The sequence below is a fragment of the Aspergillus aculeatinus genome (genome assembly GCF_003184765.1).
Source record: "Aspergillus aculeatinus CBS 121060 unplaced genomic scaffold BO66scaffold_24, whole genome shotgun sequence".
In the NCBI taxonomy this organism is placed as follows: Eukaryota; Fungi; Ascomycota; class Eurotiomycetes; order Eurotiales; family Aspergillaceae; genus Aspergillus; species Aspergillus aculeatinus.
The window spans coordinates 43,632-65,483 of record NW_020291493.1 but is presented as its reverse complement, the minus strand read 5'-3'; the positions used below and the strand labels follow the sequence as shown (position 1 = coordinate 65,483).

The window sequence follows — 21,852 nt, the reverse complement described above, 5'->3', positions numbered from 1 at the left end:
TACAGTTTTCCATGTACCATGCATCCCTGCTGCTCATAAAACTGCTGCTAGGTTGACCTGGACGACACTGCCAATCCATATGTCATGTTCGCACAAGGCATGTCTGTGACCGGCCAAGCAATTCAGGTCAGTAAGTGCTGCGGTCGATGATATTTCCTTTAGGACTGATTCTACAGTTGCCGGATTTGCGATTTGTAGTGTGAAACCGTGGAGGAGGATTATCTGCAATGCTCGGCGTACGAAGGCCTGGATTGGCTGGTATGAAGGGTATTTAGCGATGGTATCGCGACGTCAATGAAACGATAGGCATTTTGTTTTCATCTCATTGCGTTCAATGTAAAGGATTGTAGAATGGTGTATATCCGATGTCGCCCGAGTAGAACGTTCGTTCGCCAATCATACGAGCCTTGCGAGCGGCCCGGAGAGCGTCTGTAGTCAACCCACCTTCGACCTTCATTTGATGAATCCTGACGAGCCTGTGGTCCCGAGTGAACACATAAACGCCGTTTCCTTTATCCAATTCGATTGGAAGGGCGCCGTCTATGAACGGTAGGCCGGGTACGACCGAGAATTGATCGCAGCCTTTTAGTAAAGCTACTTCTTCAAACTCAGAGAATATGACGCGAAGATGTTGGAAGCTGGGCTTCCCACCAGATGTGCCGCTGGCAACTAGGGATTTGCTCCAAAGCGGACCCAGCACATGATGTCTTCTCTGGATATCATGCAAGGTCCACTTGGCCCAGTCGATATGTCGGTCTTCTGGCATGATCTTTGCAGCATGAATCAGAGTACCATCGTCCGCTGACGGGCGCCAGCCTACATCTTGCAAAGGGGGGACGAAAAGTCCCTTTTGGATGCCTTCAACGAGAATTTCCGCGCCCTTGGGGGCAACAACATCTAGCAGTTCCTGGACCGTGCAGGAATCTGGGTTCGGTATGTCAAATCCTGGGAGAGGCGTCTGCGCTAGAATAGTACCGTGGTCGAAGTGCTTCAGATGTAGAGTTTGCAATGTGACGCCAGTTCTGGTTCTATTGTTCAGGAGTGTGTGGTGTAGCGGTGCGGGACCGCGGAAGCTGGACGTTCTCGTTAGCAAGGCTGGGTTTACTGATTACGATCTTCGGAGATGTGTACTCGGGGAGTAAAGAGGGGTGCACATTGAGACCCCCATATTTAGCACCATTGATAATTCGGGGAGGCACAAATAGCCCGAACGAGACAGCGACGATCAAATTGATGGGCCCTTCCGGCAGGACAGGAGGCTAAGAGGGTTAGCAGACATGCTCCGTAGCTATCAAGAGTTTTGAAGATTACCGTCCAGCCCCGGAAAGTGTCAATTTCATGGATAGGAAGCGATAAGTCTGTTGCGGCTGCTTTGATAGGGACTGTTGCGATCCACAAGCATGTCAGCCGTAAGTATCCCAAATTGTTTCTCATGCGCAAACATACCTTCCTGTATCTTCTTCAACCCTCGCCCGACCCTTTTACCGGGTCTACAAACGACATCAATGGACGCGATCCGGTCCGGTCGAGAGAGATGTTCTGCATGGAGCGCTTTCAAGGAAGCAATACTGAATTCATCGGAGCCGCAGAAGAGTATGCGGAGAGGGTCGTAGGCTTTGGTCGCCAAGTATCGATTCGCAGAAGGTAAAGCATAGAGGGTGGGTCTGAATCCGCAGAGGATCCCTGGGCCCCGGAAAAGCAGCATTGCCTTTGAAGCTCCCCACTGCAATGGTATATTATTTACACACTATCTCGTTGCTGTAGCTTCGGGAGAATCGCCGAACGCCGCCACGTGATGTCACCGCCTTCCTACTCCCCCCAAAGGAGAGAGATCAACCAGCAACAAACAATCCATGATTATCTCTTGCTCCGCAACGACGCTGCTGCTCAGTACTCAGTGATACAGAGCTCACATGTCGATGGCGCAATGCCTGATAATGCCTCTGCATCGGTAATTCCTGCGCAACTCTCCTTCCTCACCATCTACAACCCCCGCCTCGGACCGACAGACGAAACAATACGGGATCAAATCGTTTTCTATACATCTAGGTCAGATCGTTCAGCGCAGCGCGATAGCCCAGTCCCTGAAGAGGGTGTCAATAGCGAACCTAATGGCGATCTGAACGATAAGTTGCGCCAGATAGGATTGGCCCAGGGAATAGTGGGCTTTGCCAGGTGGGTGAAACCGCTGTCGAGGGTTAGTGAAAGGTTCACGGGCTGATCTGGAATACCAGGAACTTCTCAGAGGGCAAGGCCGTAGAGTATGTGGAAACAGAGAAGTCGCAGGTTATCTTGCACGAGCTTGAGCAGGATTGGTGGATCTTAGCAGTGGGTGGCCTGTGTCGCCATATGTCATAGATAGCTGCTGAGATCTCTCTAGTCTGTTGAACTGACTCGACTGCCAATTGATCCGGCTACTATCTCCCAAAACGATGGTTCAGCCACACCTGAATTCACATACTCTTCAAGGGAGATGTGCCCCCCACAGCTCTTGAAACAACAAATGCGCCGGGCACACTCCATCTTTCTTTTACACCACCAGTTTACGCTCGACGCCCTCTACGATCATGTTGGCAGGTCCAAGTTCTGTACGCTCCTGGACAGCTTCTGGTGGCGATTCGCCTGGAGCTGGGAAATGCTTCTAAGTGGGAGTCCAGTGGTCGATATGTATGATGGTATCAAGCTCTCCGCTGGAGGTGAGCTTGGGGTTGGCGTTGGCGAGGAAGAATGGGGCAGCGGGGAGAGAGAGGTCTTGGAGGACTTTGTTTCTAGGACGGATGGACTCGTAGATATGATCGTCTCGCGATTTGGAGACTCTTCTACATCATCGAAGGAGTCTGTCTCGGAAAACAGAGGGTCAACCTTCAAGAGCAAGAGTGATAACGCAGAATCCTGGTTTGGTGCGGACGTTTCCCCCAAACCTTCAGATGGAGTCATATTCTCTGGGGTTGGCGCTCTCTCAAGGCCCTCAGTCGTGAGAGTCTCTCAGTGGGTGGAATGGATTTATAGATACGGCGTTGACGCGTATGCAGTGAGCGAAGACCCGGCTTGCCCTCGCCGGCGGAAAAGACGAAAGAAGCATCGGGAAAGGCTTCCGGTTGGGAACGAGACTGACCGTCAAGCTGGATCTGTTGTCAAACCTGTTGATCATGCAACTTTAGATCGTTCCTTTTCTCCCGGCATACCTCGTCCGCTCGTGGTAGGGACTTCAGACGTTTCACAGCCGCCAGCAGAGTCCGGTGCGAAAACAAGCTCTATCACCAGCAGCAGTGGAAGCTCGTCAGTGCGGAGTGACCGGGCTAATGACTGGACGATGCCCGGCTCGGACACACTAATGAAATATCTCACTCTCGGGTATGGCTCATCTTGGGGCCCATCATCTAGGACAGGGAGCCCGCATCCTCGCATCGAAGCATTGAGGCGAGAGGACGACTCCACAAGCCCGAATCACCAAGTGAAACCTTCTACCAACTCCGAAGAATCAACTAAGGGGGATACTGCCGATATCGAGGATCAGAATAAGCCGAAGAACCCTGGTCGATTCCTCATTGGGTTCCACAATACATCAAGCACCAAAACCACGGACAGACTTCAGGGAGACAATGAACCATTGAACACGCTCACTGCGGATTCGAGTCATGTAATTGACCAAAGAACATTGCACGTCCGACTGACAGTCCCCTTCGAAGAGGCTGTTCCTCTAGACGAAACTCCAACTGGTAAGCAGTTTTGTACTGCGAGCAAAGCGGAATTACCCGGTGGCTGATCACAGGCATACTAGGCTCGGTGAAGTTGCGAACAATTGTCTTCGTAGTATGTCGTGCATTATACCCATACCTCTTCGCTTGGTACGCTGACAATTCTGTAGCACCAACCATTCATATACACGTTCCTCTACGATCCTTCCACCCCCTCTCTATCCCAGCCATCCTTCTACCACGACCTTCGCAGCCAGATGAGCATCCTCCATAAACCGCTGTGCAACTCCACGTCCCCAGCTACTGCCGCGAAGCGAATCGCCGTATCCGACAGCGCGTTCGAGGTGAACGACCGATTCACAACCCCAAGCGAACCGGTATACAATCTCGTGTACGATCCTACCAACTTAACCATCCGCTCCTCCATCCCCAACATCCCGGAATTGGGAGCTCCGAGCACCACCGAACCTCATCGCACGATGCTCCCGCCCTGGACGCGGGTTGAGAGCCTCAACATCCACCACCGACTTCTAAGCACATACACGGAAACGCGCTCTCGGCCCCTGGAGGTCGAAAGAACCTGCAAGACCAGTCGCGGCTGGTGGATTGTTTGGATGCGGATGTCTGACAGTAGTCCCCTATCTCCACCGGGACAAGAAGATGCCTCTGTTACCGGGACGAGCACGAGCACACCGGCCGAAACCAACATCGGTAGTACTAACACTGGTGGTGATGGTGGAGCTGGTGGAGGTGCCACGCAGCAGGAGGCTTTCTTTATTCGGCGATCAAGCGATCATGTTTCTTCATCAGGACATGTCCGCAGCGGTAGCGGCTCCAGATTCTTTCGGGATCTCGGAGGCGCCTCATCAACAAGTCTGCAGGCGGCAAGGGCCGATACAGGGCCAGCGAAACTCGTCGAGGGACTGGGCCTCGATGCCAGACGGTATATTGGAAATCTATTAAGTTTGAATAGGTAGATCTGGCCATGAACACCGAGGGGAGGGGGGGGAGATGGCTTGCTCTTACGTAGGCCTACCTCCAGCAAATCCACTACGTATACATCTCCACAAAAATGTGCTAAATAAGCTAAATAAGTCGTCTCTCACGCCGCGGGCCTCCGACCTCGGTGGTCTCTATCTATTTAGAGAACCATCACCACAGCACCAGACAGGCAACTAAATTTCACAAATAGCTTCAGGCAGAAATGCTCCTCGGTAACTCAGCACATGAACTAAGCTTGGCCACAGCTGCGATTCTCAAGACCATCTTATCGACGGTGGATCTCGTACCAATGTCACGATCAGCATCCCTCCCCTCCACCTCGTCATCCGCCCATTGACCTTTGTTCAGGAGATACATACAAGCCGCAGGGTCCACTCAGATGTCCCCACTCGGCAGGAGGGATTAGGAAAAGTCCCAATATGTGCTACATCACTCATGAACTTACTCTTACCGAGACAGGGTTGCATACTCACTACCTTGCAAGGTACGATGATAGCCAAATGTGCTCATCATTTGAGTCACGATGATGCGACGTGGATTGGATTCGTTTTACCAATGAATTCATGGTCCAGCAATCAACAGATATTGTTGAAGCCTAATTCGCATGGAGAGGAAACCTTGGGCGCATGCAACCGAGAGCATGGCAAAGATAAGCACTGCAGTGATCAGAAGACAATGAAATAAGGATGAGTTCTGCTTCAAGATTCTCTTTCTTATGGCTTGGCATCCGCCGCGAAAGACACATGTATAGTTATTAAGATCGCGTGACTGACAAGATAGGGGAACAAGTAAGGGAAAATGGGGGGGATGGGTTCAAACTCAGTGACAATTCCATGCATTCTCTTTAACCGAAAATAAACAAACAAGGACAACAGATTAGAACACAGCAAAGTGGGGGAAATCTGATTATGATGATAAGACTGTGCTGGGGGAGATCTGATAGGCGAGGCAAGTGTGACGAACATCTGGCCCATCGTGGAAATGTGCGGATTTTCTCGATAATCAGACCATTTCTCAGAGATCGAATGCAAAGGGTCCATGCGAAAAGGATAGGGATGCGCATCGACTTGCGCTGCTTTGAACCTCCATAACCCGCTGCAGCGAGGGCCTCTTTCTGCTGGCAGCAACCCGGCGCCCAGTTTGTCATAGTGGATGATCGCGAACCGCCCCGGAGGCGCCTATGAGGAGCTGGAAGATAAAAGATAACAAAACCCACAAGGTTATGAAGACAAGACAACGCCTCCCTAGAAAATAATGTCTGCAAAACAAGAAAGTCGACCAACTGCATAGCCAGATAATCCCATAAAGCTCGTGTGCCCGTGATTGAACATTATCCACACTCGCATCCAGGCACAGATTGGAACACGCCAACGGAGGACCCCTTCGGAGTAAAATGATAGAAACCAAATATTCGAGACGCTTATCCGTTCATATAATCTCCGCACGAAACAGACCTTTTGCGAAGGAAACAACTAGTTTACAGGATGGTGCACTTCTTCTTGCTCTTGTGGGCCTTGGTCAAGAGCGCAGCCCGGGTAGCCGCCTCAAAGACCTCACGAACGCCCTCGTTGGTACGGGCAGAGCACTCGAGGTACTTGTAGGCACCAATCTTCTTGCGAACCTCCTCACCCTGGGAAAAAGTCAGCGACCAATCCAAAGTCAGCTGGTTAGCGCGCCAAATGGACTTACCTGCTCAGGGGTAACCGGCTTCTGAGAGGTCTTGTGGAGTTCTTCAATGGTCTTGGGGTCGTGACGGAGATCCATCTTGCAGCCGACGAGAATGATGGGGAGACCCTGGCAGAAGTGCAGAACCTCGGAGATCCACTGCAGATTTATCAGCATGTTGATCCAAGAAAACCTGGACATGCGCAGGCTTCATTTTCAAGGTCGAAAATGGTGGAACTGCTCACCTTCTCCTGAACGTTGTCCAACGAGTCAGGGGAGTCGACAGCAAAGCAAATCAGGATAACGTGAGAGTCGGGGTATGAGAGAGGGCGAAGACGATCGTAATCTTCCTGACCAGCAGTATCCCAAAGAGCAAGCTCAACGTGCTTGCCATCGACCTCAACATCGGCAACATAGTTCTCGAAGACAGTGGGGACATAGACCTAAGGCAGCGAATTCAGTCAGTCCGATAGGAACGAAAGGTTGGATGAGCAGTTGCATGGTGATTTCGCATTGAGCGTGAATAGGACAGGAGACAACAGCGTAAAACCCCAGGCAAGGATAGGAGACGGAGGCTAACCTCGGGGAAAGTGCCCTTGGAGAAGACACTAAAAGGAGAAGAGATGTAGAGTCAGTATGTGCCATTTGGCCCCTTGGACGGGGGGAGGGGGGTGGGGGACCAAAGATGAGGAACTTACATCAACAGACAAGTCTTACCACAGGCACCATCACCAACGATGACAAGCTTGCGGCGAATCTCAGCCATCTTTATTGAGAGGTGAAGATCAGCAAACGGAAGAGCAGAAAATAGGTTGATTTAGCGATATGCGACAACGAAAGAAAAAAGTATGTGTAGTGGAGAAGAGGAAAGGAAAAGAGAGGTAAGTAGTTGATGGATGGAATTTGGTTTGAGAGAGGGGAAGGGGGAAGTGTAGCAGGTGGAGGGAGGTGGAGGTTGTAGGTAGAGAGAGCGAGAGAGCGAGAGAGAGTGAGAGAGTGAGTGAGTGAGTGAGTGAGAGAGTGAGTGAGAGAAAGGGACAGACAAGTCAGGCGCCCGAGGAAAAGGGTTATCACGTACGGTGCACGGGAGTAGGCGCAACGGGCGCGGATTAAAATATGGGAGGGAGAGTAGGGGGTGGGGGGAAGGGCTGTAGAGGAAACAAAAGAGTCTAGAATTGAAAAAATAAACCCAGAAGATGAGTTTAGCAGAAGAATCACGGCAGTAGAAGATTCCCTTGAGAAAAGGGAGGTTATCACGTTGGAGGGATGATGAAAGAAGAGAAAGAGGAGGGAAGCGGAAGAAAGAATGGATGGGTTGATAGTCAAGAGGATGAATGACAGTGAGTGAGTGCTGTTGCTTGTGGTGGTGGTGGTGGTGGTTGGTGGTAGTGGTAGTGGTAGTGGTAGTGGTAGTGGTCGTGGTGGTCGTGGTGAGTGCCTGTAAGCAAATGCTCCTCCTGCTTATACTCCTGCTGGAATACTCCTACAATCACCACCACTACCACCACCACTGCTGCTGCTGCTGCTGCTGCTGCCTGTCCATTGCTTGTTGCTACATTTCTTATGGACCAGTTATGGTCGTCCATCGGCGGGTTGGCACTCTACCTACTCCGTATTCATCTCCTGTATATTCCTCCTGGCTCTTTCAGGTCTATTCCCTGAGCCCCCCCCCCCGGGTCTAACCATCTAAGTATTCCATACTAAAACAAGCTGAAACAATCCTTCCGCCCATCCAGTGGTTAAGATGCTATGAATGTTGCTGTGACAAGACTGTTTATACTTTCCCTTTTCCCCCCTTCTCTATTTGTTGCCTTTCCTTCATTGTTATCATCTTCAAGTTCTTCCTCCTGCTTCTCTTATCATCTCTAACATTGTAACCAACTGCAAACTTCTGATTATCCGATCCGACGACTGCAACCTCTTTTGTCAACAATACCTTTTTTGTTATTTTTCTTGATGAGTTTTTGACCTTTCCGTGCCACTAGCGAGGCTGGCTGTCTACGGAGAAGAGCCACACTACCTGAGAATTGATGGAAGAATATGGTCGATAGGCTGCCTCCTAAATACTTTACTCCTTTTCCATGATCTTCGAACTTCCTTGATCTAGTCGCCTTTTTTTTCGCGTCCACTAAACTTGTTTAACTAGTTATGTTGTCCGGTCATTTCTGCTTACTTAGCTGCCTAAGCTGCTGCCTTCATTCCCATTAAAAGCCACCGTGGCTGAAGACGGGAGCCAGGAGCCAATAACTTACAACTGACACTCCGGTATGGTCTGGTATGGTATGAGACCTGATTCAACTCAATCAAACTGGTAAAATTCCTGTCTGTGGTCGGTCAGGACTGTGTAAGTTATACTTATAGTCTGTAAGTACCAGGTAGTTATCATTGTCGACCAATCCAGGGCCAATAAAGATTATTTTCTGCTTTTATTAGCTGGTCCTTTCTTTTTATGGCTTAATCTTACCTACTAGGTAGGAATCCATCCCCCCCCCCCCTTCCGCTCCGGCTACTGAGTATAACTACGTTGCATGTCGTCATCTTCGCTAACTATCAATCGCCTGTTCGAGTCTCTTGGAAGCTATATGTATGTAGGTTGAGAAGTAAGTCTCTAGATCAGGGCATAGTTACTAAGAGGTAGTTCTAGACCCGGGAGAGATGATTTCAAGAAAGCTTCCATCATTCGGTGCAACTTTCACAATATCCATCTTTAGTTACTGTCGCTGTCCTATCTACAGAGAGGCCTAGACGCCAGTCGGCACACTGGCGGGTAGGGTCCTCGGGCTTCCATTCATCCATCAGCGCTGTATGATGGGCCATGCTTGTTGGCCGGGCTCTGTAGCTCCATACTCCAAGCGGAAATCAGCAGATTGCCCTAGATAGCTGGTGTCCAAGCTCGAGCACAGCTAGACAGCCTTTTCTGCATAACGCCCAGTCCTATCAACCCCTAGGATGCACCAGGAGGGTGATTGGCATGAGTTTTGTTGTCAAGAAGGGACTCTGGCGGCTTTCAGCAGCGATCACCGAATTTCTTCTAACCGTCCAACAAGTATAGATGACGTGTGTGTTCTCACCTGAGAGGCAGGGGGAGTGTATGCATCTTTGCCTGCTCAGTATGAAATACCGAAAATCGAATACCCTGGCCGAAGATTCGCTTTCCGCTCGCATTGACCGATTCCCGAGCCAGAAATACGTGGCGGTGCAAGTGATCTTCAATGCCCCCTAATCATGCTGCTACAGTACGTACTCTCCTCCCTGGTCAACGTCATCAGATGGGACCGGAAAACCACCCTAGTAAGTGCGGTCGACCCCGTGAAGCATATTCTCATTTTTGTGACGTGCTCTTTATTCCTATGCAGCTTTCAGTATGAACCAACGCACTGCAGGCATCCTCCTATGGTTATGGCGGTCGAATCAATCCGCATTGTTGACGTTGTAAGTAGAGAGAATACTAACTGTACATACAGTACTATTTACTGCAAATCCATGCAAACATACAGTACATTACAAGCGTCGACTACGAGGTTATAATACCCGGGTATAGCCTTGCCAACCCTCAGCCACAGATAACCTGGCAGCAGTAGCCTTGCAGTAGGTACTCGTTGTACGGAGTAGCAACCGTACATATGCACACCGTGATTGTATTCTCTGTTCAGATCGTCACCGAGTGGCTCGTTTCCAATCAGAATCCCAGGGCTGTTGCGCTAATGCTGTGCCAGTTCTAAGCTGAGTGCTTGTTGATTGGACCGCCCCGTGCTTACTGAATAAGTTGACTGCCTACCTAACATTCGGTGAAGCTGCTTAGACCTTGACGTTTGGTTGAGGCGGAGGCGACCCTCGCGAACTCTATACATCGATCACAGCTGCAGCTGGGGAAGAAAAGAGGCTAGATCACTGTTGGGGATGATGATCGGGCCTATATCTGACAACCTCTATGGTAAGCAAAGCTCGCAATTTGTGGGGGTCTGATGTGTTGTCGACCTTTTCTTCCTACGGTTGCCACTGTTAAGCGTGGTTTACGAGCTTGTAGTTACTATGTAGGTATCACCTGTCGGATGAGTGGCGAATGAGACAATAGTACTTTCCTCGACCCCCCTCACATCTATCTGCCTTGAACCTGTGACGATTACGCTATTCGTATACACTGTATGACTTGGCCATCGAGGGACAACTACTCTTAAGGAACTGGATCTTGTCTAATCTTCCTCTATGCTGTCGCTAGGGACGATTGGTTAGTTGAACTGAGATTCTATGTTGTTAGCTTAGTACGATCTGCAGTCGACTCTCTAATATGTCAGTTCAGAGCCATTGCTACCATGATCCACTCACATTTGGAAAGTGGACATATATTGGATTGAGGTGAAAAACCTTTGAGGTCAGATTTAGTATCATGTCTATCCCACGCCAGTCGCGCATCTAAATAGTGCTTGAACTACCTACCTTCCCATCTTGAGGTTAAATATTGATACCTATAGTATGGCTCTCTCTGTCCATCGGCTCGGAAGTACACATGATTGACATGCCTACCTAGTAGCTTCTTGACTTCGAAAACCCCAATCACCATAGCTTGAAAACATCCATGAAAGATCAGTCTATAAGTTGGCGATTTTTGATGTAACCACTTATCTTTATTTATTAAATGGTAGCTCTACATGAGGTACTCACATGAGTATAGCTGCACTTAGTAGTACCTACTAACTAATACGGTACCTAACCTTGAAGTTACTGGTAGTAGTAGTCCGGAATGCCCACTGCAGTCCAATCCCGACTGAAATGAAGGTATCGAATCTGATTGGTGGTGGTCCACGGGTAGGCACGTGACTGCAGCAGGGCCGCAATTTTCCCTTCCCCGACATTCAATCTGGCCGCGATTCCGTGGGAAAGGACGGCCATTGTTGGCATCGCAAACAGATCACCATGCAGAAAGTCATTCAGAGAACGGCGCAGGCCCGGAACCAGGCCACGCGTAAGGCCATCCGGGCGGCCAAAGTCGCCGAACGCGAAGAATACAAGGACACTCTCCGCCAGCGTTTCGCCTACAAGCGCATGGAGCTGGACAACCTCCGCGAGGAAAGGCTCCGACGCCGTGAAGACTGGATGCGTGGACCTCTAGCCCCCCAGCGTGATGCCGCTCTCTCGGGAAGCAAGTTCGGTGCCCTGACGCCGCAAGCGTTGAACCCTCCGACCGTTCCCAAGCATCTCCGGAGGAAATACATTAACATCGCGGCGGGAGATCGGGTGTGTGTGATGAAGGGCAAGGATAAGGGCAAGATCAACGAGGTCGTGAAGGTGGATGCCAGCAATGAGACGGTGTTGGTGAAGGACCTGAACATGGTACTGTTTGTTCCTGCTCGATCTCGGCTCGTCTCACTCGACTGACTGCTGTCAAATCTCAAAACAGGCCGATATCTACTTTCCCGAGTGGATGACCGACCAGTACGGGGAAAAATCCCCCTTCCAGTCTGTCAGCATTCCCTTGTCCTTGGACGATGTTCGCCTTGTGGTCGCTCTCGATGACCCAGTTACCGGCCAAACGCGAGATGTACTGGTGGAGCATGTTTATGGCGGAGGGCCCATCCTCGAACGTGGCTACGGAGTCGAGACCCCTAAACACACCAGATATATTGCCGGTGAAGACATTGAGATCCCCTGGCCTAAGGTCGAGCCCCCAGCGCCGAAGGACGAAGAGTGGGATACCCTCCGTATGGAAGTTGAGACGCCAACTTGGCTGCCATCGCTTCAGTTCGCACCTTTCCCCGCATCGGTCATCGATGAGCTTCGCAACCCCTACTCGAAATACCGAACCAGGCACGATCCTGAGTGGGTGGAGAAGAAGTTGATGGAAGACTACAAGCGGGAATATCTTCAAAGTCAGACTTTGTGGACCCCCTTGGCTCACCTACATCAGGCGAAAAACGCGCCAAAGACCTACAGACCTCCGCAAAAAGCCCGTCCGAATTACAAGATGGATAAGATGACAAGAGGATTCATCGAGGCTTTCTTGGAGAAGAAGCAGGCGGCCACGACGAACGCCTAAGCACCTGGTGGTAATAAACTGGCCATTGGCCACTGATGAGAGCAATTGCAGCTTCATGGTGGTCCTTTTCCCCCCTTTTTCGCGACGTTATTTCCGGGTTCCAGGATGGGTGTACATTAGTGCTGTTTGTAGCATAGAATATGACTTGTATTAAGATCATTAACAATCAAGAGTTGTGAAGGAAGTTGAACTAAAGAACCCTTGACTGCATTAACATGATAATGCCCTGAGACAACCATTGCACCAATAATAGGACGTCCAGCAGAGACTAGTAGGTACTCTTGATTGCAGGTCGACTTATTTTCCGATTGCATTTGGTGCGCGCACCCGATCGACCAAGCCGCCAGGGAGTCAGGTAGGTGGGAGTGCAGTCCTTTTCTTTCTTCCATCTTACTTAACCAAAAACTACTTACCTCCACCTCCACCTACCTTGCTATTCAAAGCGCGTCGCAAATTCTCAGTTTGCCCGCTTCATGCAATATCCTCCTTGTCCTGATTACAATCATATATTATCCATTACCGGAACATCCTCATCTAGCTTGTTACATTGTATTTATCCATTATCCATTGATCGATTCATCGATCATCCTCCTCGTCATGGCATTTGTCACGATAAACTCCTCGTCTTCAGCTCCTCCACCGAGGAGCTCCGTTATTGATGATGCCTTTGCTGCCGAACCTGCCCTTAGAAAACGTGTTTACGATGCGATCGGTACGTGAGGACTGTCGGTCACTGCAAGAACCATTCACTATCCCTCTCCCCACCTCCAACCCCCACATCAACGCTCGCAATGGCTCCAGATGATGACGCCCAAGACTCGAAAGAACAGAATCATCAAATCACCGCTTGTTGACTTTATCCCTCCTCTGAACAGAACAAACCCCGCAGTATGCGCCGCTATTCGAAGACGTTGCCAGATATACATCCAGCCTGCTGGCCAGGTCTGTCGTCAACGCCCGCGTTCAGCCCATCGAGGCCGTCAGCGACGACGGCCCAGCGGCGAAGAAACGCAAGACCCAAAACGGTGGGGATGGTCATACAGCTGCCGCTGCGCAACAGTTCCCGGGCGACTTGAAAGCCGACGCACCACTACAATTCTACATGCAGGATGTTTCCTTCGCTGTGCCGCAGCGGAAGAAGCTTACACTGGAGATCACTGCCGGAGGTGGATTCCTCCGCGCAAGGAATCAGACGTCGAAAGAGGTGGAGTTCGGGGTCGAGTTGGATAAGATCCGTGAGTTGCCTTCTCACACACAAGACCGTCGCGTTTGCTAATGTGTGCTCGTGTCGTCACTAGAGCACGTTCTCTGTCTTCCAGTCCCGGAAAAGAACCAGCGACAATTCAATTTCTGCATTATCCCCCGATATAGTGATGGCATCAACGCTCCTCCGGAAGGTGTCGCTGCTTCTGAGTGTATTGTGTGGACGGTGGCCGATGGGCCACCCAAAGCAGCGTTTTCGGGAACCGGTCAGCAGCTGGGGACAACTGAGGGCGAGAGCGCGGAGAAGGTGGTTCAACAGGTCTTGAACGATAATCTGGTGCGGACCAAGGTGATCCGCCCTGATGAGCGGCAATTTGTGAGCGCAATTCCGGAAGCTCATCGGAAGGGGGAGAAGGCTTTCCATGTCAAGGCCCATCGCGGGAGCAAAGATGGTATATCAAACACCCTACTGCAGTGGTATGGCTTGTTCTTTTGACTAATGGCGATTCACTGTAGGTTATCTTTTCCTTCTTTCTACCGGGATCCTGTTCGGCTTCAAGAAGCCGTTGATATTTTTCGCCTTCGAAAACATTGAATCGATCTCCTACACATCTGTCCTGCAGCGAACATTCAATCTCAACATCCTAGCCCGTCCGTCTGGCAGCGACGAAACCCAGGAGCTTGAGTTCTCCATGATCGACCAGGCGAATTTCTCTGCAATTGACACCTACATCAAAAAGCACGGCCTGCAAGATGCTAGTCTCGCGGAAGCCCGCCGTGCGAAACGATACAATGTCAACGGTGCCAAGACCGGAGATGATGCCACTACCAATGCAGAAGGGGTTGCTGAAGCAGAAGAAGAAGAGAGTGAATTGCAAAAGGCACAACGTGAGCTTGAAGATCAAGAGGATGAGGATGAGGAGGACTATGACCCTGGCAGCAGCAGTGACGATGGAAGCGGCAGCAGCAGCAGCAGCGAGGACGACGACGAGAACGACGGTGAGGACCAGGATGAGGATGAGGATGAGGATGGTGAGGATGATGGTCGCGATCTTGTGGCGGAAGAGCTCGGCAGTGAAGCCGAGGATGTTCCTGCCGAAGAGTTGTAAGAGCTCGCTTGTTGGACCCTGTATGGATATCTAGATTGTTACCACAGCCAGGCCGGCGCAACGCGGGCCCGATTGATTTGCGCTCAGCACTAGCCAGATACGTTCAGCAGTCGAGCTGCACGCGGGGAGAACCCGGTGGAGAGTGTCGGTCATAGACTGTGTCTTCGCCTATCTAGTATAGAGTATCTAGATACCTGATGGCCGTCCTGCTTATTGAGACCGAGCTTTGCACACGTCGGATTGCATCTGACATGGGGAAAGCCGTTTCAAGACTGCATAAGAGACGTTTCAGATAACGGGGGTTGACACCCAATGAATTGTGGATCCTGGATGTGTCAGATGCATCGCGCCATCATCAATTGAGGTGTGCCACTGCTGCTGTGAAGTCGGAAGTATTGGAAGCCGGAGGACTAGGAGTCACATCCTTCCAACTGCGCTAGACCTTGATGTCGGCAGTTCTTTCCCGTCGCAATGGCCGTGGTTTTCAGATCTTGAGCCCTAAAGTACTTGGTATGTAAGTGAGCCTCGTGAGATGATGCTCAGGTACCGTTGACAAGTTCGTACGTATTCCACACGAACCCAACCTAGTTAATCTAGTGTGGTTGGTAACTGTGGAGTGATACTAGGTACCTTCTTACAGAACCGTTATTGGGAATTCTCTAACAGGTCATCACTGATTCACTGTACGGAGCTAATATCTAGTAACTTATCAAATAAGTACATGTTTCGTACTGTATCGTACGGAGAAACTAAAAAGAGACTCCATTTTAGGTCGCAACTCCACCGGCTTCCCTTCTTGACTAACCGGGACTGTCGTAGCTCCAGACCCTAAGCGTGGTGGCCCCCCAGGGCGCAGTCAGGACTGGTCAGGGGTGCAGTGCCAGGCTGCCAGCGCAGTGAGATTCAAGCCACTGGGCATGTTCTCCCATCTTCCCCTTAGTCTAGGCTAGCTGTCGCTTTTTTACCGATCACCGCCTCAGGGCTTGATTAATTGAAGTCGGGGAACTCAGTCAGATATAAATCTGGCGCTTACGGATCTGTACAAAGTAACTACTTGATCTTGGTGAGTTACTGGTTGACTGCTACAATGACGGGTCATTTCTGTACCCATTATTGAACAAGGCGATTGGCCTACAATACATGTTTATCTGTCCCTGAGCATTAGATACCGCGTGTACAAACATATGAAAAGGCTATGGACCACGATATAGTTACAGTATAGATAGGGAGTTAGCGTACTGTACTTACGAAGTAGTCATCCATTTCATGTTTTCCATTCTCTTTTCTCTTTGCTTGCCAGCAACGGCTCGGCTCTCCGGAGCGCATAGCGCTTGTCCTTTACCAATTATAGATGGTCGCTATTTCATCAAGATTCATTTAAGACGATAATAATAATAATAATGACAATAATCATAAACTACTCACCACTCTTCCGAGACTCACTGATCGGATGACCGATCGATAGGTACCTGGCACTAAGGCACATAAACAACTGAACCCACCCACTGGCACTACGTAACTAAATCCGACCAATTCTCCATAATCTTGTTAAATACGGACAGGTATCCATCCAACTGTCTATCCTCATTCCCCAGCCGTACCGGTTCTGCCGGGTATGATTACGGGCGTCAAGCCCGCAGGAAAAAGTAGAATCCAGTCACTGTAGTAACTCCTTCTGTAAGGTTTGGTTCGGCAGGGTATTCAGATTCTGGAAAGTCACTTGAGATGAATGTTGTTTGCGCTTGCTCCCCTGTACATTGTTTTCCTTTTCCATCCCCGAACCCCCATTCCTGGTGGCATCATGCCGACACCTAGTTGCTGAAGAATTGCTCTTGTTTGCCATTTTCGCCGTCAAAGATGGCTAGAACCCTCCGAGGGGGTGTGGGAGCAGACCAGACCAGTGAGAGACAGTGGCGCGTCTAACGGGTTAATATCTCGTCGAGCCATTTCTCCATATATAGAGCTAATTTGGCCTAGAGGCGCCGCTAGTGACTCCGTCCCCTGGTGCCCGGGGCGAAGCTTCCGAAATCTACTCCGTACTCGAGAATAATGATTCAAATTCATGCTTGTGAATCGAGGGGGGGGAAGAGGATGGGAATTCTTCCTCTCTTCTGTCAACGTCTGTCTGTCTCTTGGTCTTGCTGACCTCTGAATTGGACTAATAGAATCTTCGAAGCTTACCGAGATGTACCTAATCTAATTAGTTGGTAGCAAGTGGTAACTTAATTTGGTTTATAGAGGGGCGGAGGGGGCCGGAGGAGGGAAGAACAGGAGACGCGCGAGAGGAACCTGCCGTGTGCCCCGTCCCATTTTAGCTAGTACTATGTAGTTCTGGCTGTTTAATATTGCTGTTGCTTGCTGTCGCTGATGATGATGATGATGATGATGTTGATCAATTGATTTCAAGGAACTGATGCAAGAGCAAGGACAAGAACAAGAACCATCCCACAACTATGTAAGATTCTAGGATAAACAAATTGGACTCATAACATTCTACTCTGGTACCTTACCGACGGGATGTGGATTGTTCAGAGCATGCATCTATGCATGCATGGCTTATTCCCACTGTCTCAAAGTAATAATCAATCGCCTCTCTCCCTCCCCCCCCCCCAATCCTGAAGTTGAGAAGGAGGCACCATACACAATTGATACCCCGAAACCGTCCGATAACCGCCATTTCTCCCCTATCGCTTGGGGGCCCTTTCATCCATCATCGCCCATCGGCGCCATCACCGCCCGGCTAGTTTCCACTAGTCGGTATTCCATTTCAGATGTTACCATACCGACCAGGGGGCGTGGGAAAGAGGGAAGGGGAAAAAAAAAAAAACGGGGCAGAATCCGTACCCAAGCTTGATCAAGAACAGCAGCATTATGTCCATTCCAGTTGTTTTACTATCCAATCAGTCTTTAGGAGTACAGATTTACCCCATTCGTACCAAATCAAGTTCAATCACATCAACGAAAAGGGAGGAGAAGAAATTATATACAACAGAAGAATAGGAGATGATAAAAGCATAGATACAAAAAAAAAGAACCCCCCCAAAAAAATCACGAGAAAGAGAAGGAAAGGATCGAAGAGAGAGAAAAGGAGCCAAAAGGACCCAGACCAGGACCGACCAGACCGAGCCATACCAGGCCTAAACCAAACCAAGCCAAACCAATCCATCGCCTCTGTAGTAGCAAGTGGTAGTAAAGTGGTACCTTAGTAACTTAGGGAGTGCCTGAAAGAGTGAGTGGGCTAGTGAGCACTGGCATTGATTGTACTGTACTGGCACTAACACGGGCATTGGCCCTGGTATTGTATAGTGGGAGGATGAGGAGAAGCAGCAGCAGCTGTAGCAGTAGTAGTAGTAGTAGCAGCAGTAGTAGTAACGTTAGTAGTAGCAGCAACAACAGCTTTGCTCCTCCTCACTCAGCCTCTAGTCTCTCCTCTCCTCTTTCTCCCGCTTCCTCTTCTCTCCGCCTCGTTTTTCTCCTCTCCTCACTGTCTTCTACTCTCCTCCTCCTCCTACTCCTCCTCCTTCCTCCTCCTCCCTTTCTTTTTTTTTTTTCCCTTTCTTTCCCTCGTAGGCAGGCCGTAGCAGTAGTTGGTTCATACCAGTCCTGGTGTGTTCACTGCTCACCTCTGTCCTCAATTCCTCCAATTTCATCCATCCTCCCCTCTTCAATCCTTTCCTTTCCTACGGCTTCGGCCTCCCAATTCCCATCCATCTCATCGCCATCCGGGCCCTGCTGCTACTGCCACGCGCTTGGTCAATTACAAGGGGATTTGCTTGGAATCTTTCTTTTTATTCGATTATCTTGATCGCCTCTGTGTCTCATCGCTGGATATATTCCTCCTCTTTCGCGTACCGACGCATCTTTAAACCGTCAGTCAGCCTGCAGCCCCCAGTCTGTCTTCTTCTCTCTCCCTCCCCGGAATCCCTGGTTCTTCCCTCCCGTCACCACCAAACCAACTTCGCTCGACGCCGCTTCGCCGCCTCCCTCTTGCCCCCCTCTTCCGAGGGTACTTCTGCAACCGTTTGGCACCACCTTCGAATCCTCGTCCCCGCGATCGCTCGAGTAGCTGTCCCCTGCCCTTCGTCTGCCTTCCACCGCAGTCGGTATCTGCCTTAATCTTGTCACCCCTGTTCCCTGGGTCCCATCTTCATATGCAGGGTCGAGCTTGGTAAACATCGGGCTTGTTGTGAGACACCTCCCCGGACCCATCATCAATTTCGCCTTTTCGCATTCCCTCTCCCCTGACAAGCACTTGTCTCGTATCACTGCCTGTTCTGCCTATTGTCCGACAGTCTCCTTTTCTCACTGTCTCAACCAGTTCAATTCTCTCGGGCTAACCTCATGTGTGAAGTCAGTTCTCAAGTCCCCTGATCACCACATCCGATATCTGTCTTGTCTGCGGTCTCTCGCCTTCATTGTCCGACTTGCCAGACTTGTCCGACTCCCGCAGCCATGGCCTCCTCATCATCCAATGTCGTCGGTGTTCACTATCGTGTCGGGAAGAAGATCGGCGAAGGATCGTTCGGTGTGATCTTCGAGGGAACAAATCTCCTGAATAACCAACAGGTGGCGATAAAATTTGTACGAGACACCGCGCACAGGTGCACAAGGTCGTTTTCCTCCATGATGCTAATCATCAACAGGAACCCCGCAAGAGTGATGCCCCGCAACTTCGTGATGAATATCGGACCTACAAGATCCTTGTCGGGTGTCGTAAGTCTATCCTGGTCCGTCCGCTCAGAATCAGGGCTAATCCCGCGCAGCTGGCATTCCTAATGTCTATTACTTTGGTCAGGAGGGCCTCCACAACATATTGGTCATCGACCTGCTTGGCCCCAGTCTGGAGGATTTGTTTGATCATTGCAACCGGCGGTTCTCAATCAAGACTGTTGTCATGGTCGCCAAACAGATGGTGAGCTCCATGTTGTTCGCTCCACTTTCCATATCTCTAATACCTCCAATAGCTGTCTCGAGTCCAAACTATCCACGAGAAGAACTTGATCTATCGCGATATCAAGCCTGACAACTTCCTCATCGGTCGCCCCAGTACCAAAGCCGCTAATGTAATCCACGTTGTCGATTTCGGAATGGCCAAGCAATACAGAGATCCCAAGACCAAGCAGCATATCCCCTATCGCGAGCGGAAATCGCTGTCCGGCACAGCCCGCTACATGAGCATCAACACCCACCTGGGACGGGAACAATCGCGCCGTGATGATCTCGAGGCGCTCGGCCATGTTTTCTTGTATTTCCTGAGAGGTGGACTCCCCTGGCAGGGTCTCAAGGCTGCCACCAACAAGCAAAAGTACGAGAAGATTGGCGAAAAGAAGCAGACTACTGCGATTAAGGATTTGTGCGATGGTTTCCCAGGTATGACTGTTGCGAGTTTCTTACCTCCCAAACAATACTAATTCCACGAACAGAAGAGTTCACGAAATACCTGACCTATGTCCGCAATCTCGGATTCGAAGATACTCCCGACTACGACTACCTCCGGGACCTGATGACGCAGGCCCTCAAGAATACTGGCGATGTCGAAGATGGAGAATATGACTGGATGAAGCTCAACAATGGTAGAGGCTGGGAGTACAAATCGTACTCATCCCAGCAGCATCTCCATAACAACACACTTCCCAACTCATCCGCGCGGGAGCTTCACGCTCAACAGCTCCGGAGTAGCCGACCAGGAGTGACTGCTGATCGTTTAAATGCGGCGCAGCCTCCGCCTCCATCTCCGGCCAAACCTGGAGCTGGAAAGACGCGCGATCGGCCAAGCGTGTCTGGAGGAATGGCCCCGAAGCGTCAGAGCGGAGGCCTTGATGCCACGCCAGCGGCTTCGACTCAAGCGCAGTTCCAGAACTCGAATGCCAACATTTCCGGACAGATGGGCAGCCCTGCAAACCCGGCCAAGACCAGCCAGCAAGGCCCCGGTGGTCCGGCGAACAATGAGCCGCAGCCTACATTCGTGCAGAAGATGATGAAGGCGCTCTGCTGCGGTAGGTGACGATCCTCGTCTCTCCGTTTGTCGCGATTCCTATGCTTATTCCCGGTCGCCCTCCAGGTTGAGTTAAAAAAAAGCGGGACGCGAGCGATTCTGTACTTCTACGAAATATCCTTGTCATGTTGGCATCTCGACTTTCTCTTTCGTTATTCACCGTCTTCAACATCCCAGGGAGGTATGACAGGCAGCATGCGACCATCATGAGCAACAGCCCAAGCACCTCCTTCCCATTCCATTCTATCGTACGTGCTCGGCTATGCCGACGTTGCTGCTGCTGGCAGAGGAAAATACGATCCTGGGTCTGGAGAGAGGGCTATATGTGTTTCTTTTCTTATGTCTGCATCCCTTGGGTTCTGGTGGGGTTGTTGAGCACTTCAGTTCACACACCTCACGCTTCTTCTCATGTGCCAGAGTTTTCTGTCTTCTCGCCTCGAAGAGGGGAGGGACGCTATTCCCTCTCCCATCCGATAGAACGACTCTCCTACGCCCTCTCAACCTCCTTTCCCTCATCATTTCCAACACTCTTTCATGGTGCTACGGCTCGGAACGGCGAACTATATTAGTGATTTGCTCTCTCTTTCTTGTGTCTTTCGTCTCGCATCTTCGGTCACGAACCATTTTAATACTAGAGTTCCGTCTTGTCTTGTATCAGAGTACAAGATCGCACTGCTGTCTACCTCTCGGTTCACCCTTCGCTCGACCACATGCACACACACTCTCTCTCTTATCTATCACAACCCGACTTCCAACGCCCGCGTCTTCGCCACAGTGTGAGCTCACCTGACGCTGTTTATTGGTGGTAATCTCTAATGATAAGGAAGGGGGCGCGACAAAGTGAGTGCAGCAGACCGGGGTTATCTTCAGCATGGAAGTCACATGTGTGCTTTTTGTCATCGTGATCGACAGGGGTCGGAGTATTCTGCTTTATTTACACCGCATTTTAGCATCTATCCATGTGTTTGACTACGTGCGCATTCTCTTCATCGAGGGGTATGTTGTGCAGGACAGATGAAAGCCCCCTCCCATCATCGGTTAAAGGAGTTCATGCGATCAAGTCAGGCGGCCTGTGGCTGTTTTTTTTTTTTTTTTTTTTTTTTTTTTTTTTTTTGTTATCTCATCTACTGGGGGACCCGAGTCTCA

General features: G+C 50.3%; 8 protein-coding genes across 8 annotated transcripts; 5 read left to right on the top strand and 3 right to left on the bottom strand.

Moving 5' to 3' along the window:
- Positions 1 to 177: 177 nt before the first annotated feature.
- On the bottom strand, positions 178 to 1,719 carry BO66DRAFT_87848 (methionyl-tRNA formyltransferase). The gene is made up of 4 exons (XM_025653677.1): positions 1,447 to 1,719; positions 1,312 to 1,382; positions 1,132 to 1,259; positions 178 to 1,073 (listed from the first exon to the last, which is right to left on the bottom strand). The coding sequence occupies exons 1-4, from the start codon at positions 1,703 to 1,705 to the stop codon at positions 332 to 334; spliced, it is 1,200 nt and encodes a 399-aa protein (XP_025503917.1). The 5' UTR covers positions 1,706 to 1,719; the 3' UTR covers positions 178 to 331.
- Positions 1,720 to 1,856: 137 nt separating this feature from the next.
- On the top strand, positions 1,857 to 4,754 carry BO66DRAFT_471412 (uncharacterized protein). Its single transcript, XM_025652858.1, has 5 exons — positions 1,857 to 2,175; positions 2,235 to 2,328; positions 2,381 to 3,719; positions 3,782 to 3,813; positions 3,869 to 4,754. Exons 1-5 carry the CDS (start codon positions 1,928 to 1,930, stop codon positions 4,673 to 4,675), a joined length of 2,520 nt encoding a protein of 839 aa, XP_025503916.1. The 5' UTR covers positions 1,857 to 1,927; the 3' UTR covers positions 4,676 to 4,754.
- Positions 4,755 to 5,325: 571 nt separating this feature from the next.
- BO66DRAFT_87777 (uncharacterized protein) lies at positions 5,326 to 6,086 on the bottom strand. The gene has a single exon (XM_025653676.1). The coding sequence runs from the start codon at positions 5,986 to 5,988 to the stop codon at positions 5,545 to 5,547; it is 444 nt and encodes a 147-aa protein (XP_025503915.1). The 5' UTR covers positions 5,989 to 6,086; the 3' UTR covers positions 5,326 to 5,544.
- rho1 (Rho family GTPase RHO1) lies at positions 6,083 to 7,415 on the bottom strand. Its single transcript, XM_025653675.1, has 5 exons — positions 7,064 to 7,415; positions 6,946 to 6,973; positions 6,611 to 6,808; positions 6,390 to 6,524; positions 6,083 to 6,330 (listed from the first exon to the last, which is right to left on the bottom strand). The coding sequence occupies exons 1-5, from the start codon at positions 7,129 to 7,131 to the stop codon at positions 6,178 to 6,180; spliced, it is 582 nt and encodes a 193-aa protein (XP_025503914.1). The 5' UTR covers positions 7,132 to 7,415; the 3' UTR covers positions 6,083 to 6,177.
- Positions 7,416 to 11,248: 3,833 nt separating this feature from the next.
- Positions 11,249 to 12,554, top strand: BO66DRAFT_391896 (mitochondrial 54S ribosomal protein uL24m). The gene is made up of 2 exons (XM_025647372.1): positions 11,249 to 11,696; positions 11,764 to 12,554. Exons 1-2 carry the CDS (start codon positions 11,280 to 11,282, stop codon positions 12,397 to 12,399), a joined length of 1,053 nt encoding a protein of 350 aa, XP_025503913.1. The 5' UTR covers positions 11,249 to 11,279; the 3' UTR covers positions 12,400 to 12,554.
- A 185-nt stretch (positions 12,555 to 12,739) lies between these two features.
- On the top strand, positions 12,740 to 15,207 carry rtt106 (putative negative regulator of DNA transposition (Rtt106)). The gene is made up of 4 exons (XM_025647371.1): positions 12,740 to 13,111; positions 13,275 to 13,634; positions 13,698 to 14,054; positions 14,119 to 15,207. Exons 1-4 carry the CDS (start codon positions 12,997 to 12,999, stop codon positions 14,709 to 14,711), a joined length of 1,425 nt encoding a protein of 474 aa, XP_025503912.1. The 5' UTR covers positions 12,740 to 12,996; the 3' UTR covers positions 14,712 to 15,207.
- A 3,876-nt stretch (positions 15,208 to 19,083) lies between these two features.
- BO66DRAFT_87599 (casein kinase I) lies at positions 19,084 to 20,842 on the top strand. Its single transcript, XM_025653671.1, has 5 exons — positions 19,084 to 19,292; positions 19,355 to 19,424; positions 19,475 to 19,623; positions 19,676 to 20,081; positions 20,135 to 20,842. The coding sequence occupies exons 1-5, from the start codon at positions 19,164 to 19,166 to the stop codon at positions 20,713 to 20,715; spliced, it is 1,335 nt and encodes a 444-aa protein (XP_025503911.1). The 5' UTR covers positions 19,084 to 19,163; the 3' UTR covers positions 20,716 to 20,842.
- Positions 20,843 to 20,873: 31 nt separating this feature from the next.
- Positions 20,874 to 21,796, top strand: BO66DRAFT_87621 (uncharacterized protein). The gene is made up of 2 exons (XM_025653673.1): positions 20,874 to 21,482; positions 21,534 to 21,796. Exons 1-2 carry the CDS (start codon positions 20,969 to 20,971, stop codon positions 21,548 to 21,550), a joined length of 531 nt encoding a protein of 176 aa, XP_025503910.1. The 5' UTR covers positions 20,874 to 20,968; the 3' UTR covers positions 21,551 to 21,796.
- The last annotated feature ends 56 nt before the right edge of the window (positions 21,797 to 21,852 follow it).

Excerpts from the sequence above, each read along its gene's own strand:
- BO66DRAFT_471412 (XM_025652858.1), top strand. The coding sequence starts at position 1,928 with ATGCCTGATAATGCCTCTGCATCGGTAATTCCTGCGCAACTCTCCTTC. Across the intron at positions 2,176-2,234 it reads GGAATAGTGGGCTTTGCCAG|GAACTTCTCAGAGGGCAAGG; the intron begins GTGGGTGAAACC and ends CTGGAATACCAG. Across the intron at positions 3,720-3,781 it reads TCTAGACGAAACTCCAACTG|GCTCGGTGAAGTTGCGAACA; the intron begins GTAAGCAGTTTT and ends CAGGCATACTAG.
- BO66DRAFT_87599 (XM_025653671.1), top strand. The coding sequence starts at position 19,164 with ATGGCCTCCTCATCATCCAATGTCGTCGGTGTTCACTATCGTGTCGGG. Across the intron at positions 19,293-19,354 it reads AACAGGTGGCGATAAAATTT|GAACCCCGCAAGAGTGATGC; the intron begins GTACGAGACACC and ends AATCATCAACAG. Across the intron at positions 19,624-19,675 it reads TCATGGTCGCCAAACAGATG|CTGTCTCGAGTCCAAACTAT; the intron begins GTGAGCTCCATG and ends TACCTCCAATAG.
- BO66DRAFT_87777 (XM_025653676.1), bottom strand. The coding sequence starts at position 5,988 with ATGCAGTTGGTCGACTTTCTTGTTTTGCAGACATTATTTTCTAGGGAG.
- rho1 (XM_025653675.1), bottom strand. The coding sequence starts at position 7,131 with ATGGCTGAGATTCGCCGCAAGCTTGTCATCGTTGGTGATGGTGCCTGT. Across the intron at positions 6,809-6,945 it reads CCAAGGGCACTTTCCCCGAG|GTCTATGTCCCCACTGTCTT; the intron begins GTTAGCCTCCGT and ends TCGCTGCCTTAG. Across the intron at positions 6,331-6,389 it reads AGCCGGTTACCCCTGAGCAG|GGTGAGGAGGTTCGCAAGAA; the intron begins GTAAGTCCATTT and ends ACTTTTTCCCAG.
- rtt106 (XM_025647371.1), top strand. The coding sequence starts at position 12,997 with ATGGCATTTGTCACGATAAACTCCTCGTCTTCAGCTCCTCCACCGAGG. Across the intron at positions 13,635-13,697 it reads GGTCGAGTTGGATAAGATCC|AGCACGTTCTCTGTCTTCCA; the intron begins GTGAGTTGCCTT and ends TGTCGTCACTAG. Across the intron at positions 14,055-14,118 it reads CCATCGCGGGAGCAAAGATG|GTTATCTTTTCCTTCTTTCT; the intron begins GTATATCAAACA and ends GATTCACTGTAG.
- BO66DRAFT_87621 (XM_025653673.1), top strand. The coding sequence starts at position 20,969 with ATGCCGACGTTGCTGCTGCTGGCAGAGGAAAATACGATCCTGGGTCTG.
- BO66DRAFT_87848 (XM_025653677.1), bottom strand. The coding sequence starts at position 1,705 with ATGCTGCTTTTCCGGGGCCCAGGGATCCTCTGCGGATTCAGACCCACC. Across the intron at positions 1,383-1,446 it reads GTTGAAGAAGATACAGGAAG|TCCCTATCAAAGCAGCCGCA; the intron begins GTATGTTTGCGC and ends GGATCGCAACAG. Across the intron at positions 1,074-1,131 it reads CACCCCTCTTTACTCCCCGA|CTTCCGCGGTCCCGCACCGC; the intron begins GTACACATCTCC and ends GAGAACGTCCAG.
- BO66DRAFT_391896 (XM_025647372.1), top strand. The coding sequence starts at position 11,280 with ATGCAGAAAGTCATTCAGAGAACGGCGCAGGCCCGGAACCAGGCCACG. Across the intron at positions 11,697-11,763 it reads TGGTGAAGGACCTGAACATG|GCCGATATCTACTTTCCCGA; the intron begins GTACTGTTTGTT and ends ATCTCAAAACAG.